Here is a 16187-nt window from a genome sequence, read left to right as displayed (position 1 = left end):
AGGCAGCAAAATAGTTTTAAAATCAACCAATAAAAAGCTTTTTGAAAATCGCGCCCTTAACCGGTTGAAACGGTTTTTTATTTTGTCAGCACTGTCTGTTGGGGTTGCCGGAAAACCTCCTCTCCTCCATAACGTTGCCACCCTTCGCCACAGGCACACTTGTCAATTTGTTCTTCTCCCGTGTTTATTTTGTATCGCTTTTCTTTTGCTCTCGTGTTTCTATGTTTTAACTCTGTTTTATTTTGCAAAACTCTGTTTTCGATCTCGTGACAAGTTTTTCCGGCCGCCCGGAAAAATGCTAAATCAATTTTACTGTTTGTTTTTGTTGCTCCTCCTCCACATCTTCGTAGGCGTGGCGTGGGCCGAGGAGGGGGAGTGCCACCGCCTCAATCGCGCAGATATCGAGGGCAGACTGTCGACGAAGACGCCTTACAGGGCGATCGCCAATTACGATGAAACGCCGCCGAAATTCGCCGGTTTGTATTTGTTGTTTTCCCTGTGCCGCACTTACAGTGGACACCTGCCAAGAAAAACCGAACATATGTTTTGTCAGCTGGCAGGCAACAGTGCGCGCTCAACTCAGTGAACACTTAAAAATGTGGATGTTCTTTAAAGTGTGAATATTCATTAAAAAAAAGGGTTTAATCTTTAAAATATAGATTTTTTTGTGATTAAAGATAGAAAGATTTAAGCTAATTGCATTTTTTACCCAATTTACTGCTATTATTAATTTGGGCAGAAGTATAAATTCCTTGCAAGGATTAAATAAAATGAAATACATTAAAATATAGTATTTACATAAAGAATCCGTTTATGTTAGCTGGTGATTACTGTTCGACCTTCATATGGTTGATGAAACAGCTGATCCAACTAATCGCTTATTCCCGTTTCGTCCGTCAAGGTTGCCACCCTACCCGAATCTGGTACATCATTCGGCACGGAACTCGAAATCCCAGCGAAGCCGTTATTTTGCAGGCCCAAAATCGCCTCTCCGAAATAAAGAAAAGCATTCTGGATCAGCCGAAACCACCTATATGCTCCGCTGAACTGAAGAGGCTGCGCCAATGGAGCTGGAAACACTTGAATGCTACCGAAGACGAGAAGTTGCTGGTTGCGGAGGGAGAGGACGAGCTGATTGAGCTGGCGGAGCGGATGCAGAAGCGGTTTCCGGACCTATTTCCGGAACTGTACAGCCCGGAGTGGTATTACTTTAAGTACACGGCCACGCAGAGGACGAGGAAAAGTGCAGCGAGCTTCGCTACGGGCTTATTTGGCCGCAATCGCATCCATTCCGTACGATATCCACCGCCTTTGCATGAGGATCCTGTCCTAAGGGTGAGTTTTTCTTTGCTGTACTTTTAATTTATCCGAAAAATCATACACTTAATAGCTACTCCTAAAACCATAAAAACTCCAAATCGAACCTAAAGCTATAGACCTATATCCTTAAACCCATGCCTTGCCAAAGTCCTTGACAAAATCATCGGTTGTGGTGGTTTGTACTTTTATAAAATAAAACTCACGAGTAATTATTACTGATGATTTTTATATCTTTCTACTCTTCAATATCGATAATTGCCTGAGTTTTATAATAGGTGTTCTAGTTTTTTTTAAGAACTTAGTAAATGATTTTTTAGTCAGGAAAATCTGTAATAATCATTATTTTCGATTTCTCAAATAAATAAATACATTTCAAATTGCGCGCCCACTTCAGCATGTCGCTGATCTGGCAACGCCATGTCGCACTGTGACAAACGGTCACTTTAGAATGTTGGTGGTTTTCTTCACTAACTCAGTCGTGTCACCATCCCAACATTTTAGAGTATAGAGTGATGTAATTTCGGCAATTATTCTGGTACATACTGTACTACATCGTCCGCGTTTCTTATACGGTCGCACTAAAACGATGGGATGGTATGTCCGCTAACTTAGCGAAGACACGCTCTCGATATTATAAAGAGACCGTATAAAATGGTATATAAAGTATATTTCCCAGAGCCGGAAGGTATTATTTACAGATAATTTCGCGGTCACACTCTCTATTTTCTGCGCAATTCTTTTCGTATAATTTGATTAAACATAAATAAATAAACCCCTCGGCGAGTATATAAACCCGTGAGTGCGCCACATCTTCCGCCAAAGATCGGCGGAGAAAGTGGTACGGATTTTATTCTGGCCCGACCACGATTTAAGCGGCCAGGCGGCGTGTTTTTGGCGAGTTCATTTTGACCGTATTCGGGAAATGGGCCGCGATCCGTAGGCGGAAAACGTGGAGAGGAGGAACGAGGAACGCGGAACGACGAACGGGGAAAGAAAAGCGGCGAGGAGGAGAGCGAGGAAGTGCGAAAAGCGTTTGGGGTTATGTGCTAGAGTCCCCGCGGGGGGATTTTTAGCTGCTTGGATCCGCAACAGAGACGTAATCGTTCCGGGAAATCGTTCGCACTGCCCTGCACCCGCCTGCCACAGAAAAAGGAGAGGAGAAAACAGAAGAAAACACGCAAAACATGGCAAGTGCCGTTCGCGCTAAGTCCGCCTCTGCCGCCGTCGGCAGCGCAGACGACGAGAGCAGCGGCAGCGGGAGCAACGGCAGCGTCGCGGAGCAGGGGGTGTCCTCCTGCCAGGCGGAGGCCGAATCCCTGGCCGCCCTGCGCTCCCTCATCCGCAAGAGGCGCGAAAAATACGTATTCGCTAGATGGAACGACCCACTGCTCTTGATAACAGAGAAGCTGGAGCAAATCGAACTCTGGCAGTCCTCCGCCATCCCGGAGGAGCAGGTGGCCAACACCACCGGCATCGCCAATGTCCGTAGGGAACACTCCCAGGAGGATCCTGTATATGCACTGCGTGAGTTGGTCCGGAACATAAAGCCGGACGACCACTCGCTTCTTCTGATCGTCAAGCACATTGAGCAAATATCCGACATACTGGCCTCCGATGGCCAGGAGCAGGCCTCCCTCAGCTGCCTGCAGGTGGTGATCAAGACCATAAGGAAGGAGTGGCCCCGGGACGAGAACATCCACCTGCTGATAAAGCAACTCCAGAGCTTACAGGCCCAGCCGCCCACGGAGAAGATTTGCTTCGGGGAGCGACTTCGGGACGAAAGGTGCCCGCTCTCCCTGCAGACCAAGCGGCACAAGGAGCGCATCCAGGCCATGATGTACGAGCGGCAGACCTGGCGCATCCGCGAGCGCATGAAAACGGCCAGCGTGGCCCTGGTCCTGTGCCTTAACATTGGCGTGGATCCGCCCGACGTGGTCAAGATCCAGCCCTGCTCCCGCCTGGAGTGCTGGATAGATCCCAGCTCGGTGTCGCCACCCAAGGCCATGGAACTCATTGGGAGCAATCTGCAGATGCAGTACGAGCGCTGGCAGCCGAGGGCCAGGTACAAGAAGTGCCACGATCCCACCGTGGAGGACGTCAAGAAGCTGTGCACCTCCCTTAGGAGGAACGCCAAGGGAGAGCGTATACTCTTCCACTACAACGGCCACGGGGTGCCCAAGCCCACGGCCAATGGAGAGATCTGGGTGTTCAACAAGACATTCACTCAGTACATCCCCCTGAGCATCTTCGAGCTGATCACCTGGATGTCGGCGCCCTCGATCTACGTGTACGATTGCTCCAACGCCGGGATCATCATCAATTCCTTTCAGCCGTATGCCGAGCAGCACGAGCACGAGTTGGAAAAGGCGCTGGCCGCCGCCCTGCAAAGAGGTGGGGTCCAGCAGCTGGTGTGCGGCTCAGGTGGCGCCGCCAATGTGGCCGCCAACCAGGTGCAGCTGCCAAACCAGATGGTCAGCTACAAGAACTGCATACACCTGGCCGCCTGTGCGGCCAACGAAATTCTGCCCATGAATGCCCAGCTGCCGGCGGATTTGTTTACCAGCTGCCTAACCACACCCATAAACATAGCGCTCAAGTGGTACGCCATGCAGGAGAAGCTGGGCATGGTGCCGCGCATCCAAAGCGAGCTGATCGACAAGATACCAGGTGAGGTTACGCCTTTACTCGACGCTAGTCCCCCTGTTAACCTTTAAATCCCATCATAGGCAAGGTAAACGATCGGCGCACCATGATGGGTGAGCTTAACTGGATATTCACCGCCATCACGGACACGATAGCCTGGAACACGCTGCCGCGCGAGCTGTTTCAGCGCCTCTTTCGTCAGGATCTACTGGTGGCCAGCCTGTTCCGCAATTTTCTGCTGGCCGAGAGAATCCTGCGCAGCCACGATTGCACCCCAGTCTCGCTGCCCGCCCTTCCGCCTTGCTATCGCCATCCGATGTGGAAGGCTTGGGATCTGGTAGTGGACCTGGCACTGCAGCAGTTGCCGGAGATCCTGGATCACAATGCCCCGTACCGGCAGCTGCCGTTCTTTGAGCACCAGCTCACGGCCTTCCAGGTTTGGCTGGACAGTGAATCGGAGTCGAGAACGCCGCCGGAGCAGCTGCCCATTGTGCTTCAAGTCCTCCTGTCGCAGGTGCACCGACTGAGGGCCCTTGAACTGCTGGCTCGCTTCTTGGATCTGGGTCCGTGGGCCGTTAATCTCGCCCTGGGCGTGGGCATCTTCCCGTATGTGCTCAAGCTGCTGCAAAGTTCTACGCGCGAGCTGCGTCCCGTTTTGGTGTTCATTTGGGCCAAGATCTTGGCCGTGGACCCCAGCTGCCAGGTGGATCTGGTCAAGGAGTACAAATACTTCCTGTCCGTGCTACAGGACACATCCGTCTCCAAGGAGCACCGCACGCTCTCCGCCTTCGTACTGTCCTCCATTGTGCACAATTTCCTGCTGGGACAGACAAGCGCCCTGCAGGGTCCCCTGCTTTCCATTTGCCTGGAGCAGCTCAATGACGGAAGCTGGCTTCTCCGCCAGTGGCTGGCAATCTGCCTGGGCATGCTGTGGCAGAACTTCGAGAAGGCACGCTGGTCGGGAGCCCGCGATCTGGCACACGAGAAGCTGTATGTCCTGCTGCGGGACGCGATTCCGGAAGTGCGAGCCGCCGCCGTCTTTGCCTTGGGCACATTTATCAGCTCCGTGACGGACCGCAGCGAGGAGCAGGCCAATAACATCGATCGCATCATTGCCATCACCATGCTGGAGACCGTGGGCGAGGATATGTCGCCGCTGGTGCGCATGGAGCTGGCCGCCGCCCTGCAATGGATGGTGTTGCTCTTCGAGTCGCAGTTCGTGGCCGTCTATCTGGCGGAGCATATGCGCGGCCACGCCACCGCCGCCTCGTTTGTGATGTGCGGAGATCCCCGGGATCTGACCTCTTCCACGCACAGCCTGGAGCGTCATGTGACCATCCGAAGGGGAGCCAGCTCCAGCTCCATATCCAACATGGGCGGTGTTTCAACCAGCTCGGGTGCCGGTTCATCCGGCAACACTTTGGGTCGCTCGAAGAGTGGGTCTGGCAGCTCGGTCGGAAGAGGAGCCTCCGGAGCTGCGGGAGGCAATAACAGCATACCATTCCAGTCGATCTTCACCAAATTGTGGCTGGGCATCTGCAATCTAGCCCAGGATCCGTTTCCACGTGTGGCAGCCATCGCCCAGGAGATTGTGGACCATGTAAAGGATACGGCATTGTGTCCCATTATGGCTGCCAAGGAGGCCACCATGGCCACAGCCTCGGAGAAGTGCAGCAGCCTAAGTGTAAGCCTGCCGCCCAGTCCAAACACTAGGGTTAATTACCTGGGCAGCGGCGGCGGACCAGGAGGAGCTGGAGCGGCCGGAGAATCCCCGCCTGTCGGAGCAACAGCGTCGGCCGCCAGTCACTGGGCGCAGAAGCTGCGACTTTCAGGCAGTGGTGGCGGCGTGGCTGCAGGAGATCCTGCATCCATCCTGCAGCGGAAGCTGCGCACCAGCTCGATCAACGATGAGACTGACAGCGGACCAGCCTATTCCAGAGGAGCTGGCCTGGGTCTGCCCAGCGGGCCGAGGGAGAGCACCCACTCGGCGCGGAGCAGCGGCAGCGAGAGCAATCAGTACTTGGAGCCCGGACACAGCCTTACCCCTATCGTCCTGACCGAGTTTATTCCCTGGGCCATTTCCTATTTCACGAGGCCGGGTAAGGAGCGCTACAGTAGTGCCGAGGGAGTCACGGAAGAGGGACGCCAGCGCTACCCCGTGGATCGCAACTCCGCGGAGCTGCGTCGTAGGAGACTGCGCTTCTTGCGGAACGATTTCGTGCGCCGGCATGCTCGCCGCCAGTACCAGGAACAGAGCGATCGATTCGGCTACGATGTGTGCGTGTGGAACCGGAAGACACAGTTCACGCCCTCCATCGTGAAGCTTCTACCGTATGAGCCCCAGATTGCGGTGGCCTACCGCGAGAAAGTTTTGTTCTACGATTTCCAGTACAATTCGGTGCGCACCTACGGTGCGGAGGCTCTAGGAGGAGCCAATGCCACTAGCTCCAGTTCCGGATATGGATCGGGTTCCGGATCATCCTCGTCGCTCAATGGCAGCACTCCGCGGAAGTCGGGCGTTGCCCCAGGGGGAGGAGGAGGTGGTTTATCCGCCGCCCCGTTTGCCCGCGTTAGCAGCATCGAGTTTATCAATGCCCAGGATATGGCGCTCAATCTTGTCGCCCACGAAGACGGAGTGGTGCGTGTCTGGCAATCCTCGCCGCCGGCCAGCTCTGGCACCTCCGAGGATTCTCCAAGCAAGGCCGGCTTGGTAACCGCCTGGACAGCCCTCGGCCAGGTTAATCAGCACGGCCACCGCCAGCGCAGCGGGGCCAGCGGAGGAAGCATTGGCAAGGGTGCGGATTCGTCTGGACTCTCGATGGGTGGATCTGGCACGGGAAGCATCGTGACTTCCTGGCAGCAGTGCAGCCAACATTTGGTGATAGGCGGCGGCGGCTGTCGATTTATACGCATCTGGGACGTGGAAAGGGAGCTAAAACTGGCGGATATTCCATTGGGTCGCAGTGAAACCTGCGCCCGGGTACTGGCACCCTACCTGCCCAACATGCGATCTGATGTGATCCTCGCCGGCTGCGACGACGGCAGTGTACAGCTGTTCGACAAGCGATGTTCGCCGCAGGACGCCAGGATCTCCGTGTACCGGCGCCACAGTGCCCCCATCCTGCACGCCAGCCTGCGGGCCAACGATACGATGCTGGTCTCCGGCTGTACAGAGGGCCGGATCAGCGTGGCGGACTTGAGGGCGAGCCAGTTCCCCAGTAGTGTCAGCGATGTAGTGCACGAGTGGGACGCAGGTGGCGATGTGACGGCCATAGCCAGTCACCAGATAGCTGGCACTGTGGCCTGCGGCAATGCTTCCAAGATCGCAATCTACTCCCTGGACGGGCGGGTGCAGAAGGTGCTGCGGACGAACGAGGGCTTCATTGGGCCCAAGATCGGCCATCCCACCTGGCTGTCGTTTCACGCGTACAAGGTGCAGCTGGCGGTGGGCTTCGTGGACAATATGGTGGCCATCTACAGCCCCACCCCAGGTAGAGATCGCTGTCAAAAATAAGAAGACAGCATTTTAGAGGTTTATTTAATAAATATATGTATAACACTAACATTTATTCAAGTCATTCTCTAGTTATAGTTCCCATTTAATGTATCCTAACTAATATGTTATTGGTATTTCTCCTTGCAGTTCTATAAGGGCTGTGGGAAGTGGAAAACTGACGTCGATAAGAATCCCGAAACCTTGGTCAACGCACGCAGGTTCCTTTCGGAGCCGCAGATGCAATCAGCAGTGGAGCAGATACGGAGCAGCACCCGGCTGCCGGGTCTTCAGCCGGAGGATGTTCAGCTCATGTACACGGTGTGTGCTTTCGAGACGGCTTGGCATCGCCCGCGACGTGGTTCTGGTTCCCGATCCTCATCTGATTCCGTGTGGTGCAACTTCTTCGATGTAGCCGCCTTGGAGGCGCTGGAGTTCTTCGAGGACCTGGAGTACTATTGGAACGATGGCTACGGCTACGAACTGACCCATCGCATTGCCTGTCCGGCAATCGCAGATATGTTTGCGGCCCTTAGGTGAGTGCAGCCAGTGTCCCATAGTTGTAATCTACTTGTGAAGAGTTATTTATTTTATTTATATAAAGCTAAGATAAGAATATATTTATAGATAACTACTATTATTATAGTATACTATTTATTTTGTATGGTCATGTTTTTCAGCAAAAATGAAATGGGTTGCTATTAATATTTGTATATTTCTAAATGAGATGTGCGATCTATCTATTTGTCCATTGATTAAACATCTTTATCTTGATCTATAAAGAGCCTACGGTAAACAAGTTTCTATTGCAAATCCTGTACAGATCTGGTTTTGTACATTCATTTTAATCATGCAAAGCAATTTTCATTTTCAAATAAAGCAATCTCCTTTGTCGATGCTAAATATTTAGCTAAAGCAACTTTGACTGAAAGTTAATTTATTTGGTTGGTTACCACTTCCCAAAACTGCAAACTTAAATAACAATTAGGTATTTTACTATACAATTTAGCATTTGTATAATTTTTCATCATGGTTTCTAGTTTACGCTAGAAAGATTTGACAATATGTGTGATAATATGTATGGATTTTGTTTTCAGTTCTTCGACGGAGGAGCGACGGGCCAACGCCACGTTGTACTTCACGCACTCGGGAACGCTACTCAAGTTACTGGCCCACCTGGGATTGGCCCGGGACAAGAAGCCGCTGACGCACAAGCACTTTGCCAGCGAGCGTCGTTGGCGCACAAGCCAAATCGACGCGTTCGCGACCAACTTGGCCTTCCTCCGCTACGAGTAAGTGATAGCCAAAGTGGCCATAATGTGAAGTGTCTAATAGCCAACATACCCTGCAGCTGCGACAAGGAGGAGCCGCAGGTCCTGGTGCTGCACCAGGAGAGAGTGGTGCGCCTGCCCGGATGCCCGCAGGACAAGGACCTCTGTCCGCTGGCCACACTACGTCGCCTTTACGCCAAGAGCGTAGACCACTGCAACGTCGAGGAGCTGTGCCGGGTGAAGTCCAAATAAAAAGAAGAACCGAAATGAATGCTGGATTTGCTGCTGCTGCTGATGATGATGACGAACTGCTTTTTTGTTGCTCTGCTCCCCTGCTACTGCAAGACCTCAGGAAAAGGGATTCGTCGGAATGTTTAGGATACAACTGAAATAAATGATATAGATAAGAATGGAATAGATGCGAAGGAGCTGGAATTTAGTTTTGTAAGAGATGAGAGGCCAGAGCGTTATGTGTTGACCAAGTGGCGTCTGTGTGTTTCGTATGCCTTATTAATCAATGTGGACCATCCAATCCAGAACAAGCGAACTTCGAGGACGAGTGCAGGAGACAGAGCGAGACGGAGAACGCAAGAGGGAACGAGAAAGGGAGACGCAAGCCCGTGTCACGCTTTACATATACTTTAATCTATATACTCTGGATGTCTCCCCAACTGCTGTAAGGATGTACACGACTAATCTTGGTTTACTTTTTTTTTTGTTATCCAGTTAATCATACTATACCTTAACCTAATCCTAAACCCAAAGCCAGCTGGCAACGCATACTGTATATATATAAATACTGATGTATGAGATAATTAACTATAGTTTATATACCCAACACACCACACATATATATACAAACACAAGCGTTATTTATATGCCTCTATTCAAATCGATCCTTTGCCACCAACAAAAGAAAAGAAAAACAATACGTTCGTTGTGCTAACTTGTGTTATATACCTATAAACGAAACCGGATATAAATTTAAGAAGGCAAAGATATGGAACAAATGTTGGGTTCCTATCAATCGTTCAGCGTAGAGGGAGACCCACACACTTTGTACATAGCACTTACGACTTTAATCACTTTTGTCTAATTTTGTTTGTCCTATCGAAAACCCAACAACAAGAACAACAAATAAAACTAACGAAAATTCTAGTTTAAAGCTTAACTCGCTTGGACTTTTCAATTTGTTGAGGCTAGAAATAAGAAAAACGAAAAATCAATGTGCACCTGTAGGCGAATGACATGGCTTTTTAGCAGGCTTTTAAATAGTTTCTTCGATTTTTCCCCATTGTTTTTATTTTTATGGGTGCAAACTTCCCGTATTTGCTCGCCGTGTGCCCTGCTAGTGTTTACAGCCAGCTAATTTGTGTTACCTCTCGAGAGGGCCATACATATATGTGTATATATAGTCCCCAGTCAGCGGAACAAAGGCCATCTCTGCGGATTCAAGATTCTAGACCTATATGTGGGTGTGATATGGCTGTCGCACATATAATACCCGAGTATTCGAGCTTCCGATCGAAAGTTTGCGAAATCAAGTGGGTTTATTCTTGGCATTTACTTTTTCCATGGAAATAAGTACTTGATCTACGTTTGTTTGCCTTTTTGGGCCCGGGTAAGCGGAAATATCTCTATTCTGGCTCAAGTAACCACTCGAGAACCTTGGTTTTGTTTACCAGTGCAATTCAATTGACGATAATAATCCATTGGGACTTGCTTTGTACCTTTTACTATAAGATATATTTCATATCAACAGTTCCGAAAAAGTTGTTGGATTTTAGTTTGAAAAACTACATTAAACATGTAATTTTTAAAGAAACCCCTTTAAAATGATTAATTATATAACTAATAACGATAATACCCCTTGGTTTTATTTCCATTAAGCTGAAACCGGATTTCTTTCTTAGGCGAAAAAACCAACAATTTCTCGAGTTGGAAAATTGTATATTATTACAAACACCTAATTATAGTTAATTGAAAATATGCAAGCATCGTATTTCCTATTATAATTTGTGTTTTAATTATGGAAAAATTATAATTAGCACCTAGTTTTGGGTGCAAGTTCTTCCCCCCTTTTCGCTCTAATGACTGCACTTTTTTAAGCTTGCCTGTTACAAACATGAGCTAAAATGCAATATAGCCCTGGGTTCTGCCAGAATCTGGTATAAGAAATTCGAAAGACCCCATAGCGAGGGTTGACTGCGATAGGCCTTGGGTTGTACCACTATAACAAATGGTGTATGGTGTACTCACAGAAGTGGAAGATGCAACATTTTGTGACCCCAACTTCTATTATAAAGTTCTGCAGGAAGGTCACCCTACTCTAATGGATATTCAATGTTTGTGGGGGTTCTAATTCGGAATATCATAAAGATCCCGTCACACATAAATGTTTTAGTTTTATTATTTCCCTTCGTTCCACAAAATACCCGATCGTATTCAATTTTTGTTTGGTATGCTACACGGATTATGATGATGATTATGATATGAGCAATATATCACCCCATCACATATTTTCCAGTTCTATTATACCCCAGAGTTCTATGAAAACCCTATACTTTGGTTCTTAGTACTACAGGGAAGGGGGTGCCGAGTGGAATGGACCAGACCGGACTGGGACCGGCAACAGGTTCAACCCTTAGCCCGCGGAGCTTTTGGGGCCGAAAGCTGCGAGGACGTCAGCTGAGAGCGGCGATTGTGGGAGCTGCGCAGGCGTCGACTGCGACGGCATCAGAAGCAGCGGCGGCGGCAGAGGCTGCGGCGGACTTTTCGCCAGCGGATTTGGATTTGGCCAAAAAGGCGATTCAGTCTCAGTGCGCTGTTGTCGCTGCGGTAGGCGCTTCGCTAGCATTTTTTTCTTTTTGGCCTAAGCATTTTCGAAGAAAACACCTTTTTCGTTGCTCGTTTTTTTTTCGTGTGCTTTCTTGTAATTTAATAATGTGTGTAGTGTGCGCGTGCTAGTGGTTTTTCCTGTTATTGGAAAATAGGAAGATATTAAAAATAAATTCGGGGGTGGTGCGAGCAGAGCGGGAAGCGGAGGAGAGGACTGAAAGTGGCCGGGTGGCCTGATGTCCCGATGTCCGAATGTCCTGGCCATGAATCGAGCCACGAATCAACAAATTAGGGGTTGTCCTGGTCGCGCGCGAGTGTTTCTCGATATGTGTGTGTGTGTTTGTGCTACACAGGGACAATTTGGGGGTACCTAAATTGGAATTTTAGAATTTATTAAACATAAATATAATATCTACATCCTATTTTTTCTGTGTGCATCGTGTGTGTGTGTTTTGTGGGCAAGTCCTGGCCGAAGGACTCGCCTGATGGTGAAAACATGACCTAATTCCGCTCAGCATCTTGGCCAGATTAGCCAGGACCAGAACCAGGGCCAGAGCCGCGCTTAGAAACCACCCCCGGAACCTTAACCCTCGAGCGCCGAAAGTGTCACCCTTAACCCTTAGCCCCCAAGCACTTGCCTGGCTTCCTGCTTCCGCATTCTAATTAGCTTGCAATCATTTGACAATTTGATTGCCCAACGTCTTGATGAGCCCTTCCTCCCCCTTCCCATTGCAGCGCCTCCCGTTCCGCTTGCCACGCCCCCTGGCCCGTCCGCCCACAAATCGACCAACCTGCCAATCTGCCAGCGGAATGGAGCAGCTGTGCTACCTGGCGCTGAGCGTCCTGCTGGCCATCGTGGTGCTGTACGGACTCCTGGAGCTCCACTACTTCCTGCGCATGTGCATCTGTGTTGTGCTGGCGCGGTTTGTGAAGAGGCGCTGCCACATCCTGGACGCCACCACGGTCAACGGTGAGTACTCCTGTGTCCACTCCCTGGATCCCTTATTCCCAACACATTGGCAATGGGAGACATTTGAGTACATCCAATAGCCTTGATAGCCATTCCCATAATATTAACAAAGGGAACCCAGGCATTAGCCAATGCACTGAAAAATAAAACGGGCCAACATCCAAAAAACTTTTCTTTGTTCTGTAAATTTAAAAAATCCACCTATCAATCTTGTACTTCAGATAAATAACATCAGTTAAATGACTACTTTATTAAGACATACAAAATATAGGAATTTAAGAATCTTATGAGATTGTAAAGCAATACAAATACCAATTTATTGCTTTGAAAACTTAACCGTTTTAAAATTCTTAGTTTAAGAAAGTTTTATAATTGCATTTTACATTTTCTCAAGTCTTATTTTGTTTAAAAATTTAAATCTATGTACAGACGTCAGGAAAATCGTTATTGTTTTTAAAGCGCATTTATATAGCTGCAAATATGTAATAAAAATATCCGATGAGCATAATTCGTGTTTTCAAGCCATTAAATATTAATGATATTGCTCAAGGTCAAAATCGACAAATAGCTTTACTGACATTGTGAAACTTTCTGAGTGCATAATTTTAGTTTTTAAGCGGCACACGCTGGTTCTATATAGGGTGGACTATATACGTTTAAAAGCCAACAAGATGGTTCTAAAGGTTATCACTTATACGCAGTGTTGGCTTTACTGGGATACTTAAAATTTATTTATTTTATGAAAGCAATTATTTGTCTAAGGGTTCTAGAGAACCAAGCCACTATTGCTATTAGTGGAGTTATTTTATCGATATGACTTAACCAGGCATAATTCTAATCATTAAATATTAAGCCAATAGCAAGAGGGATAAGTCTTGGGGAACTGAACTCTTTAAACTGTTAATTCTTGAAGTATCCCAAATTATTTCTACTTTCTTCCTCTTTCCATCCCATTAAGATACCTTAATTTCATTTAACCCTTTATCTCATCCCTATTCTAGGACTCTGTCTCACCAACGATGTGGATACGTTGTTGTACCACATGAACAACGCTCGATACTTTCGTGAGCTGGACTTCGCCCGCGTGGACTTTTACGAGCGGACCAATCTGTACCGCACCATCACAGGAATGGGCGGATCCGTTTTTCAGGGGGCGGCCACCATCCGCTACCGCCGCTTCATCCGCCCCTTCCACCGGTTTAACATTGTGTCACGGGTGAGTTCACAACTCGATAATATAAGTACTATTATAAAAATATATTACGCGTTCTTAAATATTGATCCCATATTGTGAAAAGCAAGATATGATACAAAAATTTGTTTTGTTCATCTGAAAATTGTCACCACTACCAGAATATAAAAAAATACTAACGAGGTTGTTAAAAAGTCGACTATAAAAAATAACACCTTATGATCCATTTGATATTCGCATAGTAAGTTTATTAAGTATAATTTCTCAAATCAAAAAGGACAGAAAATATACAAATACCGCCTAAAATTACTCTCGGTAATAATGAGCTATCAACATTGCATTCTTAACGAAATATATAAGTGAAAAATGTAAGAACATATGCGAACATATGAAAGGGATACGCCCCGTATCTAGATAGAATTGATAGAAAATCATCAAAATTATCATCATATCCTATCAAATTTTTTTTCTCTGTGTATTATAGTTTTTACACCACACTAAGCCTGTCAGAAATTGTTCACATCGGACCATTAATTTAAAATTAATGACCGCTAGGTGGAGCTCGTGTGCAATCTAGGAAACAGTCGCTCTGGCACCCACATATTTAGGGCTAGAGTGGTTAGAATTTGACTTGCAGATTTTATTAAGACACATTTTTTGAAGTCTTTGTGTCAATTCTATTTTAGTCACACTTTAAATAGAGTAATCTGCAAGGGCATTACCACTTCGGATTGCCGAAGTTCGTTTCTTCTAGATTGAAATCCCTGTGCTAATCTCGACATCCCTGCCTTTTATTTTAGATTATTTACTGGGACGAGCAGTCGCTGTTCATGGAGCACCGATTCGTGCGTCCGTCGGACAAGTTTGTGCACTGCATCGCCATCTGCCGGCAGCGGGTGATCGACGTCTCCATGGAGGCGGTTATGGCGGAACTCCTGCCCAGGACCTCCTCCAATGGATTCCGGGCGTCGGCGTCGCCTTCGCTGGCTGCGCCCTCGTCGGCGGCGGCGGCGTCGGCGGCGGCGTCTGGCGGTATTAGCAATCCGGCGATGGACACTTCGCTGGCGGAGAATGGACATGGGACGAACGGAGGGGGGGCGACGGGTGCCGGTGCGGTTGCCGCTGGCGCTACCGCTACCGCTGCCGGTGCCACGCCCACGACGGCGGCGCACTGCCTCAAGCTGAAGCCCTCGCTGCCTCCGGAGCTGTCCAAGTGGATCGAGTACAACGACATGTCCAGCAAGAACCTGCGCAGCGGCTGCTGACTGGAGTCGTTGGAATCGCCAAGGGCGGAAGTGCATGTGCAACCGGAAACGGAATACTCTAATATTAACCCATTTTTTGTCTCGCGTGCTTGTGTGTGTGTGTGTGTGCGTGCTAATGTGTGCTAATGTTTAATGTCTAAGTGTGTCCGTGGAATGTGTAAATTGTAAGCTATGTAAGTGTCTGAAAAACAAAACAAAAAAAAATCCCGCCCTCTTTTGGCCTTAACTAATTGTATAATTACCTAGAGATCAGCCACGCCCCCTGAACAAACAAAAACAAAGCCCCTTGGTAGTCCACAGTATGTAAGTTACGATGTACAATGATTGTTTAGTAAAATGAACAACAAAATCTTGAAAAGATGCAACCAAACAAGTGGTTTTTATTGGGCTTTCCGTTTCAGCGTCCAAAAGCTGGCTACAAAATAACAGGTGTCGAGATATAAAACCTTACAAAACATTAGAATCATATTAAAATTATTTTAAATCATAGTTGATTATTTCTTTTTGAAATCGGTTTCTGCTTTGCTTGCTCTTATGATTAGGTAGTACTAAAACCCAGCGGTAAATATTTTCTTAAGATTTCGTATCAGCCGCTTAGAGCTTGTTATTAAGCCCCATCTTGAACTTTCAGCAGCGGCCCTTTAAAGCACTGTCTATTCAGGTAATTTGCAGCTTGAATACAGCCAGGTGATCGCAGTTCGATGGCTAGTGTTTACACCTGATGACTATAATTTTAAGCGTTTACCTGTGAATTTGCTAATTACGCCATAGAAATTCATATCAATCGATTGTTGGAAAAAGCTGGGATTATCTTTACAAGTTGGTGAAAAATATGGGGTGAAGAATGGCATGGGGGGGTGAATGTAAAAGGGCTTTTTCCAGTGTTGACCATAGTTATTTGTTTAAAGTAGCTAAATCAATTATTTAAGCTGGCTACTGCCCTTTTTTGCGGCTAAGTCTCAATAACTGTCGAAAAATGACATCAATATTTGTCTAGTGGTTTTACAGAAATCACAAGGGAAATTATTTACACTTGGTAATTACAGTATTTATAAAAAGTCAGAAATTTTTTGCTAATACAGCTGGGGCTTCCTCCCTATAATTATACAATATATAAGTTTTAAAGAGATCTTAAATTGCGTATACGCCTAGGAATACATTTTTAACACGTCTTAGTAAGTTTTAAAATATTGCT

General features: G+C 47.7%; 3 protein-coding genes across 4 annotated transcripts; all 3 read left to right on the top strand.

Annotated features, from left to right (window-relative positions):
* Positions 1 to 156: 156 nt before the first annotated feature.
* Positions 157 to 9898, top strand: LOC119557980 (multiple inositol polyphosphate phosphatase 1). Its single transcript, XM_037871066.1, has 5 exons — positions 157 to 476; positions 902 to 1335; positions 7607 to 7992; positions 8554 to 8748; positions 8808 to 9898. Exons 1-5 carry the CDS (start codon positions 296 to 298, stop codon positions 8977 to 8979), a joined length of 1368 nt encoding a protein of 455 aa, XP_037726994.1. The 5' UTR covers positions 157 to 295; the 3' UTR covers positions 8980 to 9898.
* On the top strand, positions 1997 to 7744 carry LOC119557978 (regulatory-associated protein of mTOR). The gene is made up of 3 exons (XM_037871059.1): positions 1997 to 3987; positions 4047 to 7454; positions 7607 to 7744. Exons 1-3 carry the CDS (start codon positions 2505 to 2507, stop codon positions 7612 to 7614), a joined length of 4899 nt encoding a protein of 1632 aa, XP_037726987.1. The 5' UTR covers positions 1997 to 2504; the 3' UTR covers positions 7615 to 7744.
* A 1600-nt stretch (positions 9899 to 11498) lies between the features above and the next one.
* On the top strand, positions 11499 to 15362 carry LOC119557981 (protein THEM6). Of its 2 annotated transcripts, XM_037871068.1 has the most exons (4): positions 11499 to 11565; positions 12301 to 12535; positions 13537 to 13751; positions 14528 to 15362. In XM_037871068.1, exons 2-4 carry the CDS (start codon positions 12376 to 12378, stop codon positions 14990 to 14992), a joined length of 840 nt encoding a protein of 279 aa, XP_037726996.1. In that variant the 5' UTR covers positions 11499 to 11565; positions 12301 to 12375; the 3' UTR covers positions 14993 to 15362. The 2 variants fall into 2 exon arrangements, with proteins under 2 accessions (XP_037726996.1, XP_037726995.1); XM_037871067.1 differs by lacking the exon at positions 11499 to 11565 and having other exon boundaries at positions 11601 to 12535.
* Positions 15363 to 16187: the final 825 nt, after the last annotated feature.

Source organism: Drosophila subpulchrella, chromosome X, assembly GCF_014743375.2.
Source record: "Drosophila subpulchrella strain 33 F10 #4 breed RU33 chromosome X, RU_Dsub_v1.1 Primary Assembly, whole genome shotgun sequence".
Taxonomy (NCBI): domain Eukaryota; kingdom Metazoa; phylum Arthropoda; class Insecta; order Diptera; family Drosophilidae; genus Drosophila; species Drosophila subpulchrella.
Note: the sequence above shows the minus strand (reverse complement) of the source record. Positions and strands in the feature narration are given on the sequence as shown.

Bases quoted from the DNA above. Each gene is read 5' to 3' on its own strand.
- LOC119557980 (XM_037871066.1), top strand. From the start codon at position 296: ATGCTAAATCAATTTTACTGTTTGTTTTTGTTGCTCCTCCTCCACATC. The intron at 477-901 runs GTTTGTATTTGT...TCGTCCGTCAAG, and splicing joins AACGCCGCCGAAATTCGCCG to GTTGCCACCCTACCCGAATC. The intron at 1,336-7,606 runs GTGAGTTTTTCT...TTCTCCTTGCAG, and splicing joins ATGAGGATCCTGTCCTAAGG to TTCTATAAGGGCTGTGGGAA.
- LOC119557978 (XM_037871059.1), top strand. From the start codon at position 2,505: ATGGCAAGTGCCGTTCGCGCTAAGTCCGCCTCTGCCGCCGTCGGCAGC. The intron at 3,988-4,046 runs GTGAGGTTACGC...ATCCCATCATAG, and splicing joins GCTGATCGACAAGATACCAG to GCAAGGTAAACGATCGGCGC.
- LOC119557981 (XM_037871067.1), top strand. From the start codon at position 12,271: ATGAGCCCTTCCTCCCCCTTCCCATTGCAGCGCCTCCCGTTCCGCTTG. The intron at 12,536-13,536 runs GTGAGTACTCCT...TCCCTATTCTAG, and splicing joins GGACGCCACCACGGTCAACG to GACTCTGTCTCACCAACGAT. The intron at 13,752-14,527 runs GTGAGTTCACAA...CTTTTATTTTAG, and splicing joins GGTTTAACATTGTGTCACGG to ATTATTTACTGGGACGAGCA.